General features: G+C 40.0%; 1 protein-coding gene across 4 annotated transcripts; it reads right to left on the bottom strand.

Moving 5' to 3' along the window:
- Positions 1-1,237: 1,237 nt before the first annotated feature.
- On the bottom strand, positions 1,238-23,859 carry C9 (complement C9). 4 transcript variants are annotated; one of them, XM_019283340.1, is made up of 11 exons: positions 23,753-23,859; positions 17,555-17,672; positions 16,748-16,895; positions 15,333-15,480; positions 13,550-13,688; positions 11,871-12,086; positions 8,174-8,414; positions 6,655-6,783; positions 2,601-2,779; positions 2,164-2,392; positions 1,238-1,417 (listed from the first exon to the last, which is right to left on the bottom strand). In XM_019283340.1, exons 1-11 carry the CDS (start codon positions 23,836-23,838, stop codon positions 1,257-1,259), a joined length of 1,794 nt encoding a protein of 597 aa, XP_019138885.1. In that variant the 5' UTR covers positions 23,839-23,859; the 3' UTR covers positions 1,238-1,256. The 4 variants fall into 4 exon arrangements, with proteins under 4 accessions (XP_019138885.1, XP_019138886.1, XP_019138887.1 ...); XM_019283341.1 differs by having other exon boundaries at positions 17,555-17,648; positions 23,753-23,857; XM_019283342.1 differs by having other exon boundaries at positions 17,555-17,664; positions 23,753-23,839.
- Between the last annotated feature and the right edge of the window lie 1,471 nt (positions 23,860-25,330).

The raw sequence follows: 25,330 nt of genomic DNA, 5'->3' as shown, positions 1-25,330 counted from the left end.
AAGGACCAGTCTTCAGTCTGTTTAAAATCTGCCACTTGCTGGTTTGTTTAATTTACAATACTTACACCTGTCCCCATGATACTACTCTTGATTTTCCAGAACTGTATCATATTTTTCTCTCAGTGTTATGTTTTCCACCTGTGGAATAACTATTGGAATAAGTAGCTCTGACAGCCTGGAGATGTGGTGCTGTAGAAGGTGTCTCTAAGGCTGTTAAGTCTTGCTGGCCATGCTTTCTTCAGGGTGCTTCACAGGTGAAATATTAGATGTAGCTGAGCTCTACTGAAGCTGAGAGAGGGCAGTAGAAATCTTCTGATAGATATTTTTGGTGCAGGTAGAGGACATCTTGCAAGTCTTATCATCAAGTAGTTTCAGTGGGGAAACGTTCAACATATTTCCCTGTATTTCCACCTCTTTTCCTCTTGTGGCCTCTCAGAAGGTAAGAATCTTATGGCAACATGTTAAGAATAAAACCCAAACACTTTTTTCTGGGCACGAAAACTATTACTGTTTTCAGCAGGTGAAGAAATATGGGTCTGCCCTGCCAGATTAGAGACCAGAGCATACATCCTCAAAATCCTGTTATGTTTTGTTTGTTTCCTTTCTTTCTTGTTTTTTTTTTTGTTTGTTTTGCTTTTCAGTATATAATCTAATAATAATAACAATAATAATTTAATAAACCCCAGCAACCAAAAAACCAACCAAAAACCTGGGAAAAAAGATGTTCCTAGACATTTCTTAAAATATATTTCTTCAAGCTGAACGTTTCAAATCTGCTGTAACACTAGCTTTATCAGATTTAAGCATCCTATTTATCAAGTAAGAGACTTCTATTTATCAAGTAAGAGACTTCAGTCTCCTGAACTGTCTTAGTATTTTTTTTTCTGGAAAACATGTCTGTTCCCTCTCTTTAAGGCATAAGCTTTTTGATGGGTGGTCTGACTGGAGATGAAATCTGTTTTTTTTGAGAACTGTATTTTAAGTCTATTCTTATTCAGAATTCTGTTCTAATCTTGAGTTCTGTAATATAACATTAGTTGTCAAAACACTCAAATACAAATCTAACCATTCATAAATTTGATACAAGGTGGTTGATCAGCTGTATCAAATCACAGATTTAATTGAAATACGAAAGTGAATTTATTCATCACTTCATCAACTGCGTCTCTGAAATGCCTCAAATATTGGCTGAGCATTTATTCTAAATTGCAGTAACCCATTTAAAGAGGCTGATTACCTGGTTTTGAAGACCATAACTATTTTCCTTCTTCACAGTGCCGTTTTTCAATGCTTTCTCCCTGGCATGGTCTGCCACCAGGTCCTGGTGCAGGATTATTACACTGGCGAGTTCGAGTGCTCTCTCCATTGATGCAGGTGGACCAGGCACTCCAACAGCTCCAGCCACCATCAGTCACAACTGGTATTAAGACAACAAGCAGGATTACTTCATCTACCTCTTTGAAGGTACACCATGATTCAACTCAGTTATGGTGACCCTGTGGATCATTGCAGCCTCCAGCACACAAGCCATCACAAAGATTTGGCTTTTGAAAATGCGCTTGTCAGTGGCACTGCTTAAGAGCCCTGGGCTTTCAACATTTTTGTCATACTAGGAAACATGCTCTAAGGCCCATTTTGAGCACCTGTGTGTTAAAAACCTGGCCACAGAGAATGAATGTACTGCACAGTACATTATTTATATTGTCAGTTGTGGAACTGCATTCTTTTCCCTTTTACCCTTGTGGACCAACCTAATATTAAAATAGCACAGTAATTGTGAAACATGATCATGTTCTAGCAAACACCAAGCTTGTGCAGAAAACTGAAGACAAAATAGTTTAAGGCATGGTGAGATTGCTTTTGCCTGAAATCAGTTTACCAGTACTGCACCATGCTTCAATAATACTCCTGTGTACTTAAATGAACTTTGTGTCATTCCAAGACACAGTAGTGTATGTGGGACAATGAACTCCAAATTAAAGTATCTTCTTTATGGAAAGAACACAGTAGCTTACATTAACTTCCACACCTTGCCCTTGAGATTTGACAGCAGTAGGTATAAGGAAGTGCAATGAAATGCTTCTGTTCTTATGAAGGCTCATTTTGTCAGCATATTGTTAACAACAACTGTGCTCATTTTAGTTTATTTGGGTATTTACTAACCTTTCACTAATGTAGATTTGGGAATTTGACAAGCGATTCCCTTAAAATAACTTGAGCACATGCAGGTACAGACTCCATCTACCAGCACAAGGGTGCCTCCATTTTTGCAGGGTTCACATTTGCACACACTGTATTCGGTAATGTAGTCTTCAATTGCTCTTTCCAAATTTTGTTTCTTTAAATATGCATCTCTCATCTTAACTGGAACAAGTGTATGTATTGGAGAAGGCTGTAGAAGAAAAAAAGTCCATGCATAACATGCTTTTCCAAAGTTCTGAATCCTTTTGATATAGCTATCACTAGAGTAAACATCTGAAGAAACGGTTAAGATGAAGAAAATGCATGAAAGTTCATGATAAACTTGGAGTCTCACCTCCATCTTAGAACAAAAGCTTTCAAACTGTAAGAAGCCACAGCTTTGAAGAAGCTATACTGACCCGTTGCTGTATCACTGCTGGAGCATCAGCCAAAGATTTAGCCCACTGTATATAATCCTCTACATCAACCACTTTGGATCTTCGTAGTAACATTTCTTTGATTTTAACTGAAAAGTCAATCTTCCCTCCATTAACTAAGGAAAGGACATCATCAATGACAGCAGTATCACTCCTTTCTGCTGCAGAAAAAAGGAAGAGAGGATGAAGAAGAAGGATGTTTAATGTCCATGCATCTGGAAGAACATCTGTACCCCTAGTGCAGCCAGGCCCTCTTTGTAAAATATTATAGAGGGAACTCTTGGTTGCAGCAGAATTCAGTATCTGTTTGCTCATACCTCTCATGTGGGAGGAAATATTTTATTTTGCAATTAAATTAGAAAACCCTAGATCTCAAAAGAAAAGAAGGGATAGGACAAACTGAGATACGTTATGGGGATCATAGTCCTTTGATAACAAGCAAAAGATAATGAGTAATTCTACTGTATCCCCTGAGCTAAACCAAAACAGGGCAGGAATTAGAATGTAGGAGCTTTTGCTTCATAATTAAAATACAAGAGCAGAGCACTGAAAATAACTGCCTCTTCTGCACTTAGTAGTAAATAATCTTCCCTTTTGCAATTTTTATGCCATGTGAAATAAAGCCCATCTCCAGACACATAAAGGAGCAGAGGGGAACCATGACAGGCAGGGAAACACAAATAGGATAATCAGAGAAAGACAGCCCCTGTTTTGACTCCTCCCAGGCCTATTCCAGCAGAGCCATTAGCCCTGCAGGATAAGGATAGGGCTGAAGGTGAATCAACAGCAAGATGAGTCAATGGAAGGTGTCTCTGGATGCAAAGAATGGCATTACACAACTCAAATACTTAGCATCTATTTAGAGGAGTGCCACTGAAAAGGTTAGGGGGGGTTCAAGGTGACTTTGGGAGGAACAAACTTGAGAGAATAAAGGGATAAAGGCAAAAAAAAAGGGACTGATTGCATGTAGAAAAAGACTGATCTGCGAGCTTGTCTGTTATGTACTGTCCATCTTTGCAGTCTGTCCTGGCTTACCATTAAATTCCATTCTAGTTGTTTCCTAGGGGAAAGGGACTCTATTCTGCATGCATGCATGTGTATGGAGCTCTGTGTGCCGGCATCTAGAGCTGGACAAGGGCTGATAGGGACCTGGTGTTTGTAGTGGTAATAACTGGAGCAGTGACAATACATATGCCAGTGTGTGATCACTAGCAGGTGTCAAGCCAGACTAGCGGGTGAATATAGGATAAGTGGCTTGGGAGCCAAGTACCAGAGCAGCTGTTACTGTGGCCTAGATCTGGTGGCTTTCCATGATGCATTGACAACAACAGTCAGCAAGGGATGACCAACAGATGTCATCTACCTGGCCTTCTGTAAGGCCTTTGACACAGTCCCATATGACTTCCTTATCTCCCAACTGGAGACATACGGATTTGAAGGGTGGACTTGTTGGTGGGCCAGTGTGGGAACCCAGAGTGCAGAGAATATTTCTCTGCCTGTTTTGAGGGGTTTCATCCCCCTGAACAACACAGCTCTTGACCTCTGTCCCTGGAAAAAACTGACTATTATTAGAAAAGAACTAGAAACTATACTAGTGTAAATTAGGTGATAGACTATTATGTAAGATTGTCATAGGGTGAAAAATTTAGAAGTTTTGAGTTTGTTAATGTAGTAAATAGATAAAAGCAAAAAACATCAAAATGGAGGATTGTTGTTGTTCTCCAAACCTTCTTCTTCTTCTTCTACTACTCCATATTCTGCAGTAAAAGTAGTTTGGGATGATTGGACAAAGAATTCCACCGTTCCTGGCTGTGTTACTAAATAATTGGTAGAAAAGTAAAAATAATGTACGTTTTTAGTAACCATTGGTTAGTTTATCTTTAAAAGGCTGTGTAAATCTTGATAATTGGGCTTTCTCCTGCATTCTCTGCTTTGTGCTATGTCTGGATCATGCTAGTGACTGTTTTTCTCTGATACAACTTAATAAACAACTACCAAGAAGCAGTGAAAGCTGAGAGTCCCCGTTTATCTCTCAGACTCCTGGCAAGGACTTTAAAAACTCTCTCCCATCAGGAGAGATTTGATTATGGCACAGTTAGTGTCAGGCCAGGAACTGGCTGGATGGACACAGCCAGAGGGTTGTGGTCAATGGCTCTATGTCCAGGTGGAGGCCAGTGACGGGTGGTGTCCCTCAGGGCTCTGTTTTGGGAGCAATGATCTTCACTATCTTCATCAGTGACAGAGAGTGGGGTCAGGTGCACCATCAGAAAGTTTCCAGATGACACAAAACTGAGCCGTTAACACAACAGAAGGATTGGATTCCATCCTGAGACAGCCAGATAAACTTGAGAAGTGGGCCCACAAAAACCTCATGAAGTTCAGCAAGTCCAAGTGCAAGGTGCTGTACCTGGGTCAGGAAATAGCAGGCCTGAGAGAAAAGTGAGAGAACTCATGGAGAGCAGCCCTGTCCAAAAGGACTTGGGGGTGCTGGTGGGTGAGAAGCTGGATATGACCCAGCCATGAACACTCACAGCCCAGAGAGTGAAACATGTCCTGGACTGCCTCCAGAGTACCATGGGCAGCAGGGCAAGGGAAGAGATTTTGCCCCTCCACTCTGCTTTCATGAGATCCCACCTACATTCAGCTCAGGGATCTCCAGCACAAGGAAGATGTAGATCCTGTGGAGCAAGTCCAGAGGAAGCCACAGAAATGGACAGAGTGCTGGAGCACCTTTCCTGTGAGGGACATGCTGAGAGAGATGGGGTTGTTCGGCTTGGAAAAGAGAAGGCTCTGGGGAGACCTCATTGCCGTCTTCTAGTACTAGAAGGGGGCTTATAAAAAGAGAGGAGGGCAATTTTTTTACTCAGTTAGATAGTGACAGAACAAGGAGGAATGGTTTTAAACTAAAAGAGGAGAGATTTAGATTAGATGATAGGAGGAAGTTCTTTGCCCAGAGGGGAGTAAAGCAATGGAACAAATTACCCAGAGAACCTGTGGATGCCTCATCCCTGTAAGTGTTCAAGGCCAGGTTGGATGGGGCTCTGGACAGCCCGATTTAGTGCACTGAATCCCTTTCCAAAATGGAGTGTTGGAACTAGATAATCTCTAAGATCCCTTCCAACCCATACCATTCTATGATTTTATGTCTCCAGAGCAAGACAAGTGGAGGAGCTGGCCACTGGAGTGGCCAGGGTATCTAGGCCAAATACTGGAGAGACCTCATGGTCCTGGGGTTGATTGAGACCTGTTTGCATATGAGTGTATTTCTAAGGCAACTGGAAGTAAGAGGATCTAAGGGCCAATTGCTGGGCAGACCGCGCACCTAAGGCGTTCACTGGAGACATCATGAGCGTGAGAGTGTGTGTGTGTGTGTGTGTCAGGGAGTCTGCACCAGCAGTGGTAGTGGAGTTGTGGGCCTGGTGTTATATATCTCTGTCACTAACAGGAGAGGCTAACGATGCAATTGCTGGTTCAACTGGATATTTCAGGTCAGCTGCTAGAGTTATCTGTACTGATTATATATGTATATTGTGGAGGGACTGAAATACCTGAGGTCTGTGCTGCCTGGGGAGAACATCTGCTCTAGATGAACCTGCTTGAGCAGAAGAGTTGGACAAGGTGGTCTCCAGAGGACCCTCCCAACCATCAGCTATCCTGTGGTTCTGCCCACTAAAAGATTGCCCACTAAAAGACTTTCTCCCTGATCAGATGGAGAGGAGAAAAGGATGAAGCCACTGGTGCCATTTGTGTTTGCCTGAGTGCTGTCTGTATTTTGTCTGTATTTATTCGCGTGGCCAGTGATGTTTGTATGTATATATGTGTGTATGCGTCATATAAGTGTGTTCATGTGTATGCATGCTGGGAACACATTCCATGTTTTGACTTGGGAGCATGGAAGAATGTGAATCCCACCTATATTGGTCTACTGGATTTGTCTTTTCCCTAACAGCAATAACTATATTGATTATTCAGAGGAAGCAACTGGTATTATCTTTCCTTAAGCAAAAGACGTAACGTAAACCAAGGATATACTTACATTTGTCCTTCACATGCATTTTTTCACATTTACCACCATCAACACTAAAATTGGCTTCTATGTTTGTATATGCAATATTGGCATCTAAGTGATAGCCAAGGCATTTTTTCACATCTTCTACAGTGATTCCTGGAAGTAGAAATAGGTAATTAGATAGATTGAATGAGCATAAACACCAAGACATTATTATTCTTACAAAATACATTTCAGGGCTATTGGAAATGATTGTGGCTTTTTTCTTCCCATTTATCTTTTACTTTTTTCTTGTTTATGTACTCAATATGAGAATCATTGTAATTGAAGTGCCTGAACAGATGCAGGTGAGATTTGTGGTGATTAGGAAAATACCAAAAATGGATTTCTGTTTTCCTTTATCTAGTTGAAAGCAGGTCTCCCTTTAGGGACCATTTTTTCCTTTTATTATATTGAAATTTTGTCTTTTGCAGCTGCTTAATATTTACTCTTTTTACGTGCTAAGTTACTGAATTCTCCCAGTCTCTCTCCGAATCTTAATTATATTTCTCTGCTCCTTTCCCCCAAAAAGGTAATCAGGGCCACTGATCTCTTAAAACTACACTTTTTCTATGAATTCTAATCCTCTTCTACCCACTACTGTTTCCAACACCTCCTTTATCCTTATTGAACTCAAACACATTATCTGAAACTTCACTTTTGTGAAGGAAGTTCTTAAGAAAGAATTTTGCTTGAAATTGGGACTTAAAAAATTGGGACTTAAAAAAAATCCAGAACCACAATTTTGAGGTGCTGAACAGACTAATAGTGGGAAATATAAGTGACATATTTGCCCCATGTCCCTTTGCATAGCTTGAATATTTGAGAGTAATATTGTTATCGGTGCTGCATGCGGCAGGTACTTATTTTCTGATCTCCAAAATCAATATGAGAATTGCCTTTTTTCACTTTATTCCAGTGTGATCACTTTAATCCAGCACAAACCCACCTGTATTTTAACTGCATGTGAAGGACGATTAATTTTTTACTCTCCTATCTTAATCAGGATATGGAATACTCCAGTGTGAATGTTGAAAGCTATAAAATCAATTTCAACACACCTAAGTGCTCCATACGGTTTCTAGAGAGCACTTCAATTTATTCCTTCTTTTTTGTCACCACCATACTCTTAGAGTGATTGTACCACAAAAAGGTACCAACTAGCAAATAGGATTTAAGGTTTAGGTGGGTTTTCTAGTCTTTGGAGATCTCTTGCGAATCATGCAATTATTGCTAATTATTCACGAGGTTTGTTTAAGGTTTTTTTACCCCTCTCAGTCACAGACTTAAAACAGAGATTTCAAATAATTCTGTAAGTTACAAATGTTGACTCTTCTCTCTGTTAATTCATGTAATTCTATAATGTCACTGGTGTGTCACAAGCAGCATGCACTGAACTGTCCTGTTCTCAGTATTTTTCCACAGGCACATATCTACCATCCCACATCTCTTTGAAAGTCTGAGAACTTGGTGACAATCAGCATAGCAAAGCCAACAAAAAGCATACCTAGTTGAGACATAGCGTAATTATCCAGCACGTAAACCAGTTCATATTTTCCTCCTACAGTTCCAGAGACCGCATAGTGAGTTCCATAGTCTTCTAGGAATTTGAAATACTCCCCCTTGTCATATTCAGTAGGCAGAAATTTTAAATCATCAAGGAAACTATCTCTGAGGCGGATATCACGACTCCGAATTTGGAATCTTCCCAGCTGAATCTGTCCTTTTATATGAAGGAAGGTTTGGTTCTGAATGAAGGGAGAAGAAAAAAGAAGAGAGTGTCATTCTGGTATGCCGCATGCCAGGAAAATCTGTGGTAACCTGTTAACCCCCTGATTCTGCGATGCCATGTTCCCTCTGTTCCCTGCCCTAGCCTTGGCCACTCCCTCAGACTTTCCCTATTGGTTTCTGTACCCCAACCCCGCCCAGGGACCGCCCCAGGGACCCTGACAAAATCACCCCGCGCCCAGACCACGGGGGTCTCTCTCTGCCTTCGGAGGCATCGGGACAGCATGTGAATAAAGCCATCTCAAACTCTCATGAGAGACCCTCTTTTACCACCACTGCATTGTAACACTGCTGGCTGCCGGAGCCACATCGTGGGGCTGTCTGAAATGGACTCTGGGATGCGACCAGTCGCACTGCCCTAGGTAACCCCCGCTGTGCTCTCAGGGGGCTGCAGCCTGCTAGGCAGAGTCAAGCGGTTACAACAAAAATCTGTTCTGTTTTACTTGTAAAGAAGCTGCAGTGCTTTTCACCATGGCATTCAATCTAGCATTATGGAAGAGGGACCAACTTGTTTGATAAAAATTAAAAAGCTCTCTGATTTAAACTGAGGAAGCAGCAAGGGAGTTATTTTAGTTCTTCCAATTTTGCAGAACTCTTGTCTTACTCATTTCAGCAAAGCCTTTGTGATCTATTTGATAACAGGTCTCTTGAAGCACAATGCCTACCGAAAAGTGGCTTTCTGATTTTATAACATTGAAAAGTAGTCGTACATGGCTTGCTAAAGAACAGAAGCTGCCCACTCAGGTCAGATGGAGTTTCCTCTTTGTTTATAAAGTCAGAGCAGAACTAAGTTCTCTCTTTTTTTGGATCGCTTCCCTGTTATTCTCAGACTGTCAGAAGGAAGGGCACAGCTCCAATTAAAAACAAAACCTTCCTGACTGCCAGAAAGAAGGGCACATCTCCAATTAAAAAATCTCCAAAACAACATTATAAAATGAAAATTAATGAGGAAAAAAATCCATTTGATGCATTTGACCCATACATACATTATAAGGCTAGGTATAGCAACTGATATTTTTGTAAATTACACTCCAGGTGGTTTTATATCATGTTCTAAACTAGGACTTAGCTACTGCCCATAACTTGTGAAATAAAATCTTGTGAAATAGTTGCACTTAAGACTCTAAGGAAACACATCCCTTCCAAACCCCATTATTATTTGCAGTATTTATGACTCCCTTAATAGCAGTGCCCAAAAGGAGGTATGTAAGAGGGACCTAGGACCTGACCACCACATTATCCAGCACCATTTAATGGATCTTAAACTGCTGACTCAGATGCTGCTTAAGACTGGCAGAAATCTTCAGGCTTCTAAATCACTGTGAGATTTTTGTAGGTGCCATATTCTTGCCAACCAGCATGCACAAATTATTTCTCTCCAGGTGCCTCCCCGCACCTCCAGGCGCCTCCCAGCACCTCCAGGCTTCTGACACTAACTTTCATGTGAGCCACGGAGGGTTCTCATGCAGGAACTGCCACTCCACAAGCCTGCAGCCACATGAGTTTGCAGTGATAGAACTCTGCTTGTGACAGATTGTGACTCATTTTCTGAACTGATCTCTGAGCAAGAATTTGAGTCCAAAACTCCTATCCCAAGTCACTAGACTATAGGCTGACAGTAAAACCCCCTGAGCCATAGAGTTTGATCTTTTGCATCTGTGGTTTGAGGTTCAAATGGTTTGTTTCCATCCCAAGAAAACTCATACCAGTACAACAAAGGCAGTGCTGGTTTCAGCTTATCTTAATAGTGCAGACCTTCAGCATTATTTTAATTCATCAGTGATAAAACTTAGCTTCGCTTTCCCTTATATCTGTTTGACCTCCAGAGCTCTGAATGGGTCCTAGACAACAAGACTGACAAACCTGAAAATTTTAATAGTTGAGGCAAACCTAGTATTCCTTGCACATGGTATATTTTAGCTCTATGGGCTTGATAGGCTTTGAGTATGATGGCATATTGTAATCACAGACTTTGGCAGGTAGGGTGGAAAAGGGTATATGACCTGATCAGTTGATTCTACTAGCACACAGCTATTGGATTAGGCCATAATGTCATGTTGTGCTCGTTTTGGCTGGGGTAAAGTTAATTTTCTTCACAATGGCTACCATGGGACTGTGTTTGGGTTTTGTGCTGAACACAGGGGTTGATAATACAGAGGTGTTTTTGTTATTGCTGAACATTGCTTACACACAGGCAAGACCTTTTCTGCTGTTTTTACTGCTATGCTGGCAAGGGAGCTGGAGGTTCTTGGGAGGTTGGGGGAGACACAGCTGGGACAGATGACTCAAATTGATCCAAAGGATTTTCCATACTATATGACATTGGGGTCTGTGTATAAAGTGGTTTGAAGATGGAGGAAGGGGGGGATGTTTGGAGTGATGGCATTTGTTTTCCCAAGTCACTATTACACGTGATAGAGTCCTGCTCTCCTGGAGATGGCTGAACACCTGCTTGACCGTGGAAAGCAGTGACAGAATTCCTTGTTTTGCTTTGCTTGTTTGCACGGGTTTTGCTTTCCCTGTTAAACTGGCTGTATCTTAGCCCATGAGTTCTCTTATTTTTACCCTTCCCATTCACTCCCCGATCCTGCTGCTGCCTGGGGCTTGTCTGCTGGCTGGGATTCAACCACAACATGTCTAGCATCACTTTTTGTGGTCTATCTTGTTTTGACCTCACTAAATGCTAAGGCTACTTCTTTACTGTCAAATAAAATGGGGTAGGGTCTTTCCGCTGTTTCAAAGGTCAGGTAGTGGTATGGCTTGTGTGCAATCCCAAAATGGGCTTGCTTTTCTCCACACTGTCTACAAGAACATTCCCTTCAAACATGCTGTGGGGAAGTGCAGGATGGGCATTGCTTATGAGAGCATGAGAGCTAGCACTGACTAAAGTCACGGCAGCATGCTGCTAAAACTGTGAATTATCATGCACCAGTGCTAGTGCCTGTGCCTTTTAGTCCTGGCTATTTTATTTGTCCGGATGTACCCAAATGTCTGAGATCTGATCTTTCAGTTGTTACTAAAATTTATTTTGTGTTTATGTAGTGTAGGCGTACTCAGTGGCAATTTCTCATCACAATACTCGATCTAATTTGCCCACATTGCACTAGATCAGAGTGCTCTTTAATCAGGATGAGACCAGAGGTCTTGATCCTTTCTGACATCAAGCCCCTGATGAAGATGAGAGTGCTTGCTAGTCAAAGATAGAACAGTGGGAAAAAGAAGATACTTTGAGTTGCCCTTTGGCCATGTCTGAAATCTTAACCCTACTGTCACTTGTATTTCTTTTTTTTAAAATAAATGACAAAAGAGCACCAGCTGACTAGAATACTTAGACTATTATTGCCTTATTCTAACACTGCATAAACCATACAATTTGTAAAATAGTTACATTAAGACCTTTAGAAGAATTGACTCACCCTTTCTGTGTAGCTTTGCAGGATGGAACCAAATGTATAATTCTTTCTGTAATCATATTTGAAATTTCCTTCCGAAGGAGTTTTACTTCCATCAGTAGGTGTGTATTTCAGAGAGAAGCCAGCACTAAAATGTTTCTGTTTTTCTATGTAAACCTCTCGTAGCATTTTCACACGATCATTGTAGTACACAGATGACAAAGTTTTGTCTGCTTTTGTCTGTAAAGAAAAGGTTGTATGAGAAAACAAAATAGGCAGTAGTAGAAAAATCTATGTAGCACTTTAAAGCTGTACCTTTTACAGAGGATATCAATGCATTTTCTTACAGCTCTTTTTCCTTTTAAACCAAAACAAATGGAAATAGCACTTCCTCCACAAACTATCTCGTCTGGATCAGTTCAGTGGTTCAAAAGTGAACAGAAAACTGCAATGGCTATAATTTAGTAAGTATTAAATCTCAGCATGTAACACTGTTAAAGTAATTTTTGTGTGCCAACAATCCCTTCACACGGTCTACAACTTCCTTGTGAGGGGTAGAGGAGGGCACTGATCTCTTCTCCCTGGTGACCAGTGAAGGAAGGGCTTGAAATTGTGTCAGGGGAGATTTAGGTTGGATATTAAAAAATGTTCTTCACCCAGAGGGTGATTGGGCACTGGAACAGGCTCTCCAGGGTCACAGCACCAAGCCTCAAAGAAGCATTTGGACAATGCTCTCATGTGACTCTTGGGGTGTCCTGTGCAGGGCCCAGAGTTGGACTCAATGATCTTTGTGGGTCTCTTCCAACTCAGGAGATTCTCTGACTTTATGTGAGGAATAATAGTCTCTCTTTCCTAAAACACAGTTAAGATTTGCTAAAAGCTCCTGACTTCTGAAATAAGTCAGAATTATGATTCTGCCTTCTTTTCTTACAGAAAACAATAACTAATTCAGAATACCTGTTTCAGTGTTTATTTTAGCATACTTTAGCAGAACATCACATTTTAGCAACTGAAAATTGTTATACAGCAAAATCAAATATAACCAGAGATCTCTGGGTCAGATTTATTCATTTTGGGAAGGACCTAGTTTAAATTGTATTTGTTTCATCAAGTTCCTACTTACAGTAATCTAGGAGGCAAAATTATGCTCTGATTTCTGAAAAGTACCTGACTTTTTTTCAACGATCAACATTTTTGGTGTTCAAACTTCACTGAAAGTCATAGTCTGAAACTTAAAAGCCTAACAGATTTTTTTCCCCAGTGGGAAGAAGAAAATCAGCACTGATTAGACAAAACAAGTAGGACAAGAATATTGTAATATTATGTCTGCCTTTTTATCAGTGGCTTTTACATGTCCTTGAAAGTGTAGCTTATTTGCTCTTCTACGTAGTAAAAGTTGGGTATCATAATCCTTTCTGTACATCTTTTGTTCATTTCCTCTGCTCATATTTTAAACCTTCCAGAAAGATAGTTTCATTTACTGTGCAAGGGTGCAGCAACGAAGATGCGGCAATTTATCTGGCATAACTGAGCCTAACTGCTTAAGTAAATGTTAACATAAGATGTTTTCCTCCAGACGTTAGCACAAGCTTGAGCCTAAAAAGCTGCTGCCTGACTCAAGAGATATGCTGAGTCTTCCAAGAGTATGCCAGGACCTGACTTTCAATTAAACACATCCTAGTTTTCAAAGGACTTAAACTTACATCATAAGTGAGAACAGCCACATTCCACGGCTTGCGGTAGTACGTCCGTGTGTTCCCATCACGCACCCGTTCACAAAGACCATTGAAAAAGTCATTGTCAAATGGGCTGGCCAGTGGCTGCATTCCTAAAACATTGATTCTACAAGAAAAAACCAAGAGAAATTATACTTCAAAAGAGGGGATGTCAGCACACATGACCTGTAGACAATGGTATGAAGAGTGGAAGAGTCATGTTTTGTAAGAGATGGAGATTATAGCTGTGAAACTGAATCTTGCTCCATCCAAGCAGCTTGCCTCATCTCTTGTGGTCTTGTCCTCTGAGTATTGGAGATAAGGATACATCTTTTGTAAAGTTCTTGAAGGAACGTGTATGAGAAATAAATAAAACATTAAACATCAAACATGGTGAGAACCTTAGGAATAAAAGGAGGTAAAAACCATTTTTGTTTGACCAATATATTTGTGAGAAAGAACATTTGCTCTTGACCAGTACATGTGAGAAAGCATTCCTTGTAGATTTAAAATGTACATCTCAACTATGTATATATATTTTTAATAATTTATATTTGTTTGCTGGTAGATACTTGGTTATCAACATCCATCAAAACTTTAGAATGAATATACAGCTACTCGTAGCATTGTCTCATTTTGCAGGGTGTGACCTAGTGGAATACCGGCATTTCTTGGAGCATAAGAGAGGAAATCTAAACCCTTACGAAACTAGGAAAGCAGGCACAACAGCTGTATAGCTCTGTGCATCTATATACTGATGTACAAGAAATATTTCCAAAAATAACTGCTCCTTGGAGGATTCTGTATAAGTTTTTTGCCCTTTTGTGCCTGTTTCATACATTTCAATCTTTTAATTTCCAATATTTAAATCTGAAAAATATATGTGTACCTGTCTGAGTGTAGAAAGTGGTAAACAAATCATCAATCACCAGCATCGCTGCTGAGTCTCTATACTACGTTTTATCATGGTAGATTTTAGTAATAGATTGTAATAGAAACTTTTTAAATTGCTTATATATTTGGTTTACTTCCCCATGCTAAAAAACACAGCACTTTTGCTCTTGCACAGTAAGAAATGAAATGAAAAGGATGTATACTTTTCATTAAACACATGGTGATGCTGTAGTATACTTTTATCTTCTGTTCAATTTGGATTGCTGCCTTCTAACTCTATTTATAGGTAAACAATATGTCACGTTTTCTTTCTGTTAGAGATGAAAGAAACCCAGAAGGGTCTGAGAGCAGAAAGATTCATTTTCAACTTAGATTAATGATGAAAGCTCCTGTAAACAACAAAGATCTGTGAAGGGGAGAATTCAATACTGGAAAAAAGCTGCACGCAAAGTGTTTTTGCACTAAGGCATCCCATTGTATAAGTAGTCAAGAGATATTTTCTCTCTTTTAGACATGCATTTTAGTAAAGTAATTGGGAATTACTGATTAGTTGTGAAATATCATTAGAAACAAATCTATACATCTATAAACTTTACATTTAAATAATATGTAAGTTTATTCATGTGATGTCTATGTAGGGCTCTATTTACTAACATTATGATTGATTTACACTGTCTGCACATTTTATCCTCACAAGTATACAAAATAAAATGGTAGTTAAGTGTTCTTTCAAAGGCTACATAGCATTTCTTAATACAAATGCTACCATGATTCAGATTCCACTTTTGGGAATGTCACTGTGTCCAAGTTTTTTCAGCTGGCTTTGGAGTCAGTCCCAAATTCTTCACTAGACCTAGTACTACATTTTACTACATACCCGTGTCCTGCAGTCCTACCAATTTCAGACACATCAATTTCATGGTTTTTGCATGGTGATCGTGGGTCAGATTCACAGTCATCTTCATCAGAATAGTCTCCACAGTCATTATCTACATTGCATACAAGTCTTCGCTTTATACATCGACCTGATCAAGGAATAAAACATTGCATGAATGCATTTTTGTCAAGACGGACTTTAAATGGCCCCCTCAGCTACTCTTTATTAAGATCTTCCCCTAGGTATATTTCTACTATTGTCAGGAGGGATTAAAATCCTATACTCTGCCACTTTCAAATAAAAACCCCTGCATACTACTGTATTGACATATAAGCTAGTAGGATGACTGAGAAAAGTAAGTGGCAGGAGAACTGCTGTCATCTGAAGAAAATTGTTAAATGCTAGATGGTGCTGTAGTAAACTTCAATTGTTAGGTTGGTTGGGATTTTCTTATTTGTATTAAGAGAATACAGGAAAATACCAATTAAACATCAACAAAGAATTCTTTTGAAATAATTTAAATTGTTGTTATTTGGACTTTATTATTTGAATATTATATGAATAATATGTACTGTCCAAAACTATAGTGATTTCTAAAGCAACAGGGTTTACATATCACAAGTTTTACAGCGACTCTTTTTTTTTTTTCCTACAGGATTTAAAGACTTTGGTAAATTAGCCATAGCATAATAAAACAACACTTTGATACCATCAACCTCACCTGTAAATGGCGCACAACGCCGGTGAACTAGTAGTTAAGGGTCTATGTTCTAATTTTGAATTGCTTTATTTGCGCTTTTCAGTATTTGAGCTAAAAACAATACAAAAAATGTCTTGGAACTCCAAATTAATTTACTATCTTTCTCTTTTTGTTTTGACTAGTTTTACTACTATTAACTTTTCCTACTTTGTTTTGATTTCTGATGAATCTTGAGCACTACATTCATATGCCTTGTATTACTTTACAAATTTATACCTTATTTTGGATCTAGATGCATTCTGGTCTCCAACTAACATCTATCAAACCAGTTAGATCACTAAACTTCCATATCCATTCTGTTAAAATTCCTTCAGTCCTGTTTTTTTTCCTGGTGATTTTTCATAAAACTAGTGATTCAATAGCAGGTGGGGCAGTTAAGCTAGAAGAAAGGATATGGTCAGCATGGTCAGCTTCTAATCATGGAGTAGAAGTTACAGATGAAATTAAACTAGATGCAAATTAAAATGGAAGATGAGAGGAATGTACCCCTTCGTAAGTGGTTTTGCTGCTGTGGTTTTGGCATTGTGGCTTTGAACCCACCTGTCCATGGACTGTTTTTAAATGCTAGCATGAGGCTGATACAACGTACTCACAGAAGTAAAATGTGGTTTCTGAGTTACTGCTTTACTTGCTATGGCATGAAAACAAAACTTACCCGAACTGCACTGAAAGTCAGTACCACAGTCTGGTTCTGGTTCTTCAGGACAGACTTCACTGGTTTTACAGGTTTGTGTGTCTCCTAGGGCTTCCAGGCATGCTCTTCCACCAAACTGCCCGAATCTTTCAATACGTCTGGAGCGAAACTTGAAAGGCAAATAACATTATTAATATTGCTCAGAGAGAAAAGAGAACTCTACCAGAAATTCAGGGTTTCCAGCTGAACTTAGAACTTTCTAAAATGAAACGTCTTTGGTGAATTTTTTTGTTGAAAATCCATGGGCACAATTCATGCTTAAAGTAACATTGAATTATGTTTAAAAATACTTAGCTAGTATGTAGAGATGCTAAGTTTTCACTATTTAGTTTACTATATTATTTTGTTTATTTCACACCAGTGTGGAAATGCATCGTTTATATTTTGTATGCTTTCAAGTCTTTGATTTTTTAAAGTCTTAAAAGAACTCCCCAAAGAAAATAAACATTTGCTTTTGAAAAACAAAATAATTAAAAAAAATAAAAATAAATTGAAAATTATGTTTTAAACAAAAACACCCACATGGCCAACATAGGTAATTTTTATGAAGAAAATATTTTGAGTGAGAATACTTGAGCAGTATTGCAGAACTGGATGTAGTATTCTCTTACTCTATGGCTTCAAATCTGACATTATTTTGGGTTTCATCAAATCATGAACATACCAGTATTAAAAGCTGAAATCTGACATTTTCTCATAACCAACAGGCAGACAGATATCATCCCTTTGGTTGTGACTTTGGAACAAAGACTTCCAAGGACAACTTACCCTTTGAGTGGTGCATGGGTCGCAGGGCCCCCACGCGCTCCAGCTGCTCAGTTTACAGTCTATTGGAGATGGAGCATTCAGTTCCCTTATTCCCCTGTAAAAAGCTTTTTCTGAAGAGCTGTCAAACAAAATATTCCAGTACAGTCCTGGGCACTATACTAAAATCACATGTGAGTTTTTATTTAAACCATAGACCAGTATTTTGGAAGCATCTTCAAGCTTTCTGTTTCACTTTCACAGCGGTACTGAGACGTATCAACAGCTGCCTAATATTAAATTTTTTGGTTGTTTAAAATTACATTAAAATAAACTTTGAAGACTTAATAAGCCAGGTCTTTTCCCCTTTTTTAGATCTTTGTGCATACAAATGCTCTTCTGGTGGGTCATGTTATTGAAGAGAATGAAACAATAATATACAGAGAACATCTGCAGTCTCCTATTCAGACAGTGGTTGCACTCCCCAATACGTAAAGCTAAAGACAAAGATACAGCAGCACATCTCAAATGCATGTAGCACTTCAATACATCTTTATGATTTTAGCTTATTGACTTTGATGGTGTTGCTCTTAAGCCTGGATAAAAGCATAAATGCTTTCCAGAGTTGAAAGAAGACTCATAAATAAAGGTATTACTTGGTAACAGGATAACTTACATTGCTAGAAAAAACAGACATGTTTAGCTGTCTTACTATTCTTCAGCTTGCCAAGTTGAATACTCTTGCAGTTAGGCCTACTTTTTTTTAGAGCGACTCGTCGTTTTGGTGCTCAGTTCTAAATACCATCAAACTTCTAGTTTTCAGTAAGTGTAAGGCCATCACTTAATAGAAATCAAGTTCCCTTAAAGAACCCACTGGTATATATTAAAAACTGATGCACTGTAGAATGACTTATCAAGTTTAAAAAGTTTACTGGTGACTTAATCTTCACAGGTAGCAGTAGTAGATAGCAGAGGAATAAAGGAGCAATGAAGTCTGACTTGCCTTGTTTACTCTCAGTAACTTATTGCAATTTGGCCTTACATTTGAACTATTCATCCTCTGTGAAGCAATCTCTCTCTGCATCTCTCCAAGTTAATGCTCTTGCCTTTGCTCTACAATGGCACCTTCTTTGTTGAGCCGAGCTGGTTGGCAGATTGCAGCTCCTGCAGTGTGAGGTACGTATGGGTTTTCATTGCGGGCAGGGCTTTGCCCTCCGCTCTTTGACCCCCTTACGTCATACAAATACCGCAGGAGTCCAAACAAATGTAATCTGATTCCACAAGATTAAGAAATCTGCAGTTTGGATGAGAAAGACATAGAATTTGGTCCAACTCTCGGGTGCCATTTATTCTATGTTCAGTTTACATGTGTACTAAGTTGTTATTGAGACAATAAATTGACTTTTTTTTAGCTATCAAGTCTTCACCAGCTCAGGGATCGCAGGCTTGCCCAACACTTGCCGTGACAACTATTAAACAAGAAACAGGTTACCCAGGGAAAAGGTAGAACATCCTTTCCTGGAAATATGCAACACTGTTGGCAGGGCATCTCGATAACCTAATCTAAAGCCCTGTTTTGAAGACAACATCATAGATGGTCTTCAGAAGTTCCTTTCAACGTATTCGGTAGGTCTATGAAATTCTGGAAAGCTGAACTGTGTTGCAGTGCAAGTGGCTATAGCCATTATGACCCCAGAGAAAACAACAGCATTTGAGTCCTGGTGGTCAGGCACCAATGTCTAAGATCACCTCTGTGGTGATGGTGAGTTCCCATAATCCTCAGTTTCCTTAATTTGCTTATTACAAGTTGGTTGGTTTCTGTTCTCCCCTAGTTTTATGTAGAAAGCCATAAATATTTATCCCCTTAGTTGCATATGTATCAGTTCTGGAAAGTTCTATGTAACATGATGCCCCATTGGTTGTTCCCTGTGATCCCTCCTACAAGTTATGTCCATTGGCTACTTCCTAGTTAACCCCTCCCCTACTGCCTTACACAATTGGTTGTTACCCTTATCCCTGCCTTCCTTTCCCTGAGTATAAAACCTCTGGACCCTCTTGTAAAATTGGCTTTTCATGCCTGGATCCTTCATCTGTGATAAGCCTGCTCATGGAACCCACACGGAGAGTTCGTCCTGCTTCTTCGCCTCTGCTGATGCCTCTACCACCCTAGCCTGGGGCTCGCTCCTCAGAGTGAGGGGCTCGCCCTCCAACCGCTGTGACTCGCCTGCCAAGGGCTGTCATCAGCGAGACGCTGTGCCACCCTCCAAGCTATCCCTAGGCTTGGTGTCTCTGTAGGGTATTTGAAATTTGATGTAGCCTCTTCAAAAGCAACTCTTTCATCTGTAATTAGCTCATCTTACTGATACTTCATGCTAAGCAAGCAACTCTTGAAAAGTTCCTGTACAGTTTTCTATGAAGTATTTTCTTACCACTCAGCATGACAGTAATGTCAGCAATGGGAAAAAATTAAAATCTACTGCTCCGGCAAATGAATGAGAATCAGCTTGTTCCTCACTGTAGCTGCAGAATGCCTTTCCATCTCCTTACCGATGGAGGACTGCAAACATCTGAGTAACAACATCTGTTCTGGTATCTTGGGTTGAAGACTGACAGGTTCTCCTTAAAGTTAGTAGGAGTGAGAACCCTTAGATGCTAGACCTATAAGATATATTGAAGCATTTAATGGAATTTACGAAAGCAGATATTTATCGTATTCCTAGTAGTTACCAAGTATTCTGATGTTAGACAAATTTACATTGAAATATATTTCTGAATTTCTAAATTAATGTAAAAACAGAGCCAAAAACCCGTACAGGCAAGAAGAATTAATCATGGAAAGCAGTCTGATTGCTTCTCTAGCAATCAGACTTAAACTATTTCAGGTCCTAAAGATTCTCCCAGAGGTTGTTGTCATTATTTAGAGTCTAAAATAAAAACCACAGGCAGAAAAGACTGAGTTGAAGTTTCCAATGCAAATGGAACTCTTGCCATCAACTGTCTGCAAACCTGAGCTGATGGTAGTCTCTGAGTGACTTTTGGGTGGCAACATTTTTCACATAATTAAAGATCTTTTCCAACCTAGGTGATTCTATCATTTTATGATAATCACAATTTAACAACTTTTGCAAGAATATTCATTGAGTGATGTACATACACCCATGGGCCTTCTCCAGCATACTGTATGAGGTTCACATGATTTGCTGCAGATCCAGCTTTAGGGTTTTGAATTTACTTGAGGTTAGAGAAATAAAAATAATAATAAAAAAAAGTCAGAAAAATCTCATTGCAAATGATTCATAAAGTCTGAAACACCACTATTGCATCCACTATACAGATTATCTGGGAATTCAAAGGGACATATATTCATCAACATTGTTTACAAGAACCAAGATAGTACAGAAATTTGCAAACTTGTCACCTCCATGTTAAATTTGAAGTAAAAATGTTTCTGAAAAACCACATTGAAGCAGATACTACGTCACACAATTTATATAGGAGAGGAGGTAAAAGCAGTTCAGCTACTGAAACACATCACTGAAGGTGACAGCTGGGAGCATAAACTTCAGAGACAGGCATGGAAATCAAAACATCTTCTCTGCTATCCTTTATTGAGAGGTTTGAGGGACAGAAGAGCACTCTTTGGAAAGCAAAAGCTGTTTCACAATCAGTACACAGAACTATTTGCACCTTGTCTTGGATTGCACAGTACACTCTATACACCCTCAGGCCACACAGCTCTGATGATTTGCTGTTGAGTCATATTTCAGAATAGCGGGCTGTTGACTTCATCAGTTACAAAACAGATGACTCAAAAAAAAGTCTTGATTTTATAATTATCACTGACCAAGAAATAAGGCATATCTTTCTTGAATTTGAAGACATGATAGCATCACTTGAGAGCATACTTTGCCAACTGCAGTTGCTAGCACCGTCTTCAAGCTGCATAGCCTTTGGTATGCTGGGGAGCTGGACTGCTGGCCAGTTTTGTCTGCTATGTATTTTCTCTAAGAATCATGTCTTCTGTCTGAATGGTTTCTAACTGAAGATACACAATTAAACGTGTTTTAATTGGATCTGAATGTTAAAGTAGTAATAACCACCAAAACATAAGGAGCAAGGGCCTGACCAATATGTGGTGGAATGACTCCATCAGGCAACAAGAGAAGGGCTGCAGATGTCATTTATCTGAAGTTCTGTACAGCCATTGATACGGTCCCCCACAACATTCTTCTCTCTGATTTGGAGAGTGATGGATTCAATTCCATACTGATAGATGGATAAGAAAGTGGTTGGATGGTCACATCCAGAGGTTAATGGTCAATGGCTCAGAGTCCCAGGGGACATCAGTGACAAGTGGCATCCCTCAGGGGTCCATACTGGGACCAGTGTTATTTAATATCTTCATTAATGATATAGACAAAGGAATTGAGTGCACCCTCAGCAAATTAGCAGATGACACCAAGCTGAGTGGTGCTGATGACACACCTGAAGGATGGGATGCCATCCAGAGGGACCTGGACAAACTCAAGAAGTTGCCCATGGGAATCTGATGAGGTTTAACAAGACCGAGTGCTGATGCTGCACCTGGGGAGGGACAACCCCCAGTATCAGCACAGGCTGGGCATGAGCAGACCAAGAGCAGCCCTGCCCAGCAGGACTTGGAGGTGCTGGTGGGTGAGAGGCTGGACATGCCCCAGGCATGCCACTCACAGCCCAGAGAGCCAAACGTGTCCTGGGCTGCATCCAGAGCCCTGTGGGCAGCAGGGGAGGGAGGGGATTCTGCCCCTCTGCTCCGCTCTGCTGAGACCCACCTGGAGCACTGCATCCAGCTCTGGGGTCCCTGCACAGGAAGGACAGGGACCTGTCGGAGAGTCCAGGGGAAGCCACTAGGATGATGAAAGGGATGGAGTACCTCTCCTGTGAGGAAAGGGTGAGAGAATTGGGATTGTTCAGCCTGGAGAAGAGGCGGCTTAGGGGTGACCTCACTGCAGCCATCTCATAGCTGAAGGGAGCCTACAAGAAAGATCCAGAGGGGCTTTTTACCAGAGCATGGAGTGACTGGATAAGGGGGAACAGATTAGAAGAGATAAGAAGATTAAACATTAGGAGGAAGTTCTTTGTTGTGAGGGTAGTGAGGCATTGGCACAGCTTGCCCAGAGGAGTTGTGGATGCCCCGTCTGTGGAAGCGTTTAAAGCCAGGCTCGATGGAGCTCTGAGCAACCTGGTCTAGTGAAAGGTGTCCCAGGTGGGACCTTCAAGATTATCTTGTCCCTACTCCTCTGCCATGTGCAGGGACACCGCCCACTAGACCAGGTTGCTCAAAGTCTTTCCCAGCCTGGCTGCAAACACTCCCAGGGCTGGTAATCCACAGTGTCCCAGAGCAACCTGCTCCAGTGTCTCACTACCCCCAAAGTAAAGAACTCCTTCCTAAAACCTAACCTAAATTTCCCCTCGTTCAGAGTACATGCATTACTTCTCATGCTATCACTATAGTTCCTGATGAAGAGTACCTCTCTAGGTTCCCTGTAGACACCTTCAGATACTGGAAGGTCTGGGGACTATGAGGTCTCCACACAACCTTCTCCAGGCTTAACAGCCCCAACTTTCTCAGTCTGTTGTTGTAGAGGAGGTGCTTCTGTCTTCTTATTAACTTTGTGGCTTCCTCTGGGCTGGCTTCAACATATGTCTAGTATAAGGCTCACATTTTTTCATCACTTAGTTTTGACCATTCTTGTAAATGACACAGACATTTCTGGTAGAGTAGCTCTTTAGATGTTTTCACGTGATCATTTGGTAGGGACTAGGCCTTTGTTCTCCTAGTGATACTTGCAGTGAAAACACAAGGGCTATATTTTCTAAGATTAGAAATAGGCAATCTAGGAGACTTTAAATATTAAGAGAAGTACTATCAGCATTAAACTGTGCATCTTCAGAAAGAAATAGATTGAAACTTGCATGCAACAGAAAAAAGATACCTGAGCTTTACCTGCCTCCAAAAATATGGCTTCAACTACTATCAGTCACTTTTTTTGTGTCACGTATACCCAAAATAAACAGATAAACCATTGCTTATCTGACTCCTCAAAATACAGCAAGAAGTAGTTTTCTTTTTCATAGGATATCTGAGCAAGGTACCATTAGAAATGTCCACACGGGATGTTTAAACTCTGTGTTAGAGAAACAAAACAGTGGGGACAGCTGCAGAAGACAAAGAACACTTACCTTCTGCTTTCCCCCCAAAGTGAGGCAACCATCTTTGCATTGCATAGTATGGCTAGAAGCTGCAGGATAACATGCATGATTCTCATTTTGTAGGTGAATAGACTAGAATTGTCGTGACTGAATTTGTAATTTATTTATTCCTTTTGTTATTTATTAGCTAGAGAACAAACAAAGCTGTGTGTACTGAAGAATGCCAGTAACTGGCCAAAACTGCCTTACTGTAAGTGCTCTAAAGTCCACTTTTCAGAAAATGCCACTTTTTTCCTGAATGGGGAAATACTGTGAAGCACTTGCAAGGTTAAAAATAAACCAATTTTGTTTAACAGTACCTTTTGAATATAGGAAAGACATTATGTATGGAATTAATAGAGCCATTAACTGCCTAGTAAATCTGTCATAACAGTGACTCATGTAAAGAAAAATAGTTCCCAAAGTAGAGCTGTTTACAACAGCAAGTTCAGTGTATAACAGCTTTGGAGTCTTCATTTGGGGTACTGGAGGACTGAAGTCCCAAGATTCCTTTTTTATTCCTCCCCCAGCCAATATAAAGGAACAACACAGTATTTTTTGTGGGTTTGAATGAGACTAAAACTCATCTAGAGCTTTCACTCTGTAACAAAAAGCCAAACCACAAGCCAGCTCTTTAGAAGGGCATTCCTTCTCAGTAGTTTTCTGTAATCCAGATGTAAGGCATCCTGTGTTGGACACAGTCACAAGACAGAAGTCACTCATAAATAACCTGCTTTTTAGCTGTTAAGAATTACATATCTGGATGCAATCTTAAAATAATTATAATGGGTAAAGATATTCCAAATTACCATGTCTCGGTCCAGCTTGATGAATCCAGTGACAATAAACTCATTTATTAGGCAAGAATGCAAGACACAGACACTTGTAATATTGTTTCATCATACCTGCTATCACAGTTCGTTGTTCTTTAAGACAAAGACTCAGAGTAAACAGCTATTCAAAGTTAGCTAGCAGACCAGTAAGCATCTTTGGTCACCTTGTAAGAGGTCCTGCTAACAAGCTGTGAGTGACCAGCCTGATGGCCATTTCAAAATCTAGGACTGACCAGCAGTGATTTAAATCCTTAACTGAAATGCTGGTAAAATATATTCCTTCATATGGGCATTAAGACAGTCAATTGTCCTCTTAGTTTTACTAATAAATTACACGGTGCCATGCAGTCAAGAAGATAAAAAACCCCCAGACTGTGACTCTGTGTACCCCTTAACCTATATTTCAAGCTGGATAACAAATCCCTTGCAATAAGTTGTTTTTAATCCCTTAACCATCAAACAATATTAGAAATAAGCAGAATAGTCTAAAACAACAGCTTACTAACGGATTTATTTTTTGTTTAGCTCTCTCTGTTAAAGGAGTTATGTAATTTCTTCCAAACATGAGAACATGTTCTAGTTGAGATTTCCCAGCATCTGTTTAGATCTCCTGCAAAACTGGAATACACAAGTTGAATTATTGAAACTTCTGAATGCAATGCAATTTAAGTACCCAAATCCCATGGTCCTGCAGAAAGAAGCAAGAAGGCATCTTTAGCAGCAACAAGCTCAGGCT

Source organism: Corvus cornix, chromosome Z (assembly GCF_000738735.6).
Source record: "Corvus cornix cornix isolate S_Up_H32 chromosome Z, ASM73873v5, whole genome shotgun sequence".
Taxonomy (NCBI): domain Eukaryota; kingdom Metazoa; phylum Chordata; class Aves; order Passeriformes; family Corvidae; genus Corvus; species Corvus cornix.
The sequence above is the reverse complement of the archived record's forward strand: the minus strand, read 5'-3'. Positions and strand labels throughout refer to the sequence as shown.

What these genes read in the sequence shown, in the direction of transcription:
- C9 (XM_019283340.1), bottom strand. Translation starts at nt 23,838, where the DNA reads ATGAGAATCATGCATGTTATCCTGCAGCTTCTAGCCATACTATGCAAT. An exon ending in CAGCAGTGATACAGCAACGG is followed by an intron (nt 2,393 to 2,600) that starts GTCAGTATAGCT and finishes TTTCTTCTACAG; the next exon opens with CCTTCTCCAATACATACACT. An exon ending in CAAATCTACATTAGTGAAAG is followed by an intron (nt 1,418 to 2,163) that starts GTTAGTAAATAC and finishes TCTTAATACCAG; the next exon opens with TTGTGACTGATGGTGGCTGG.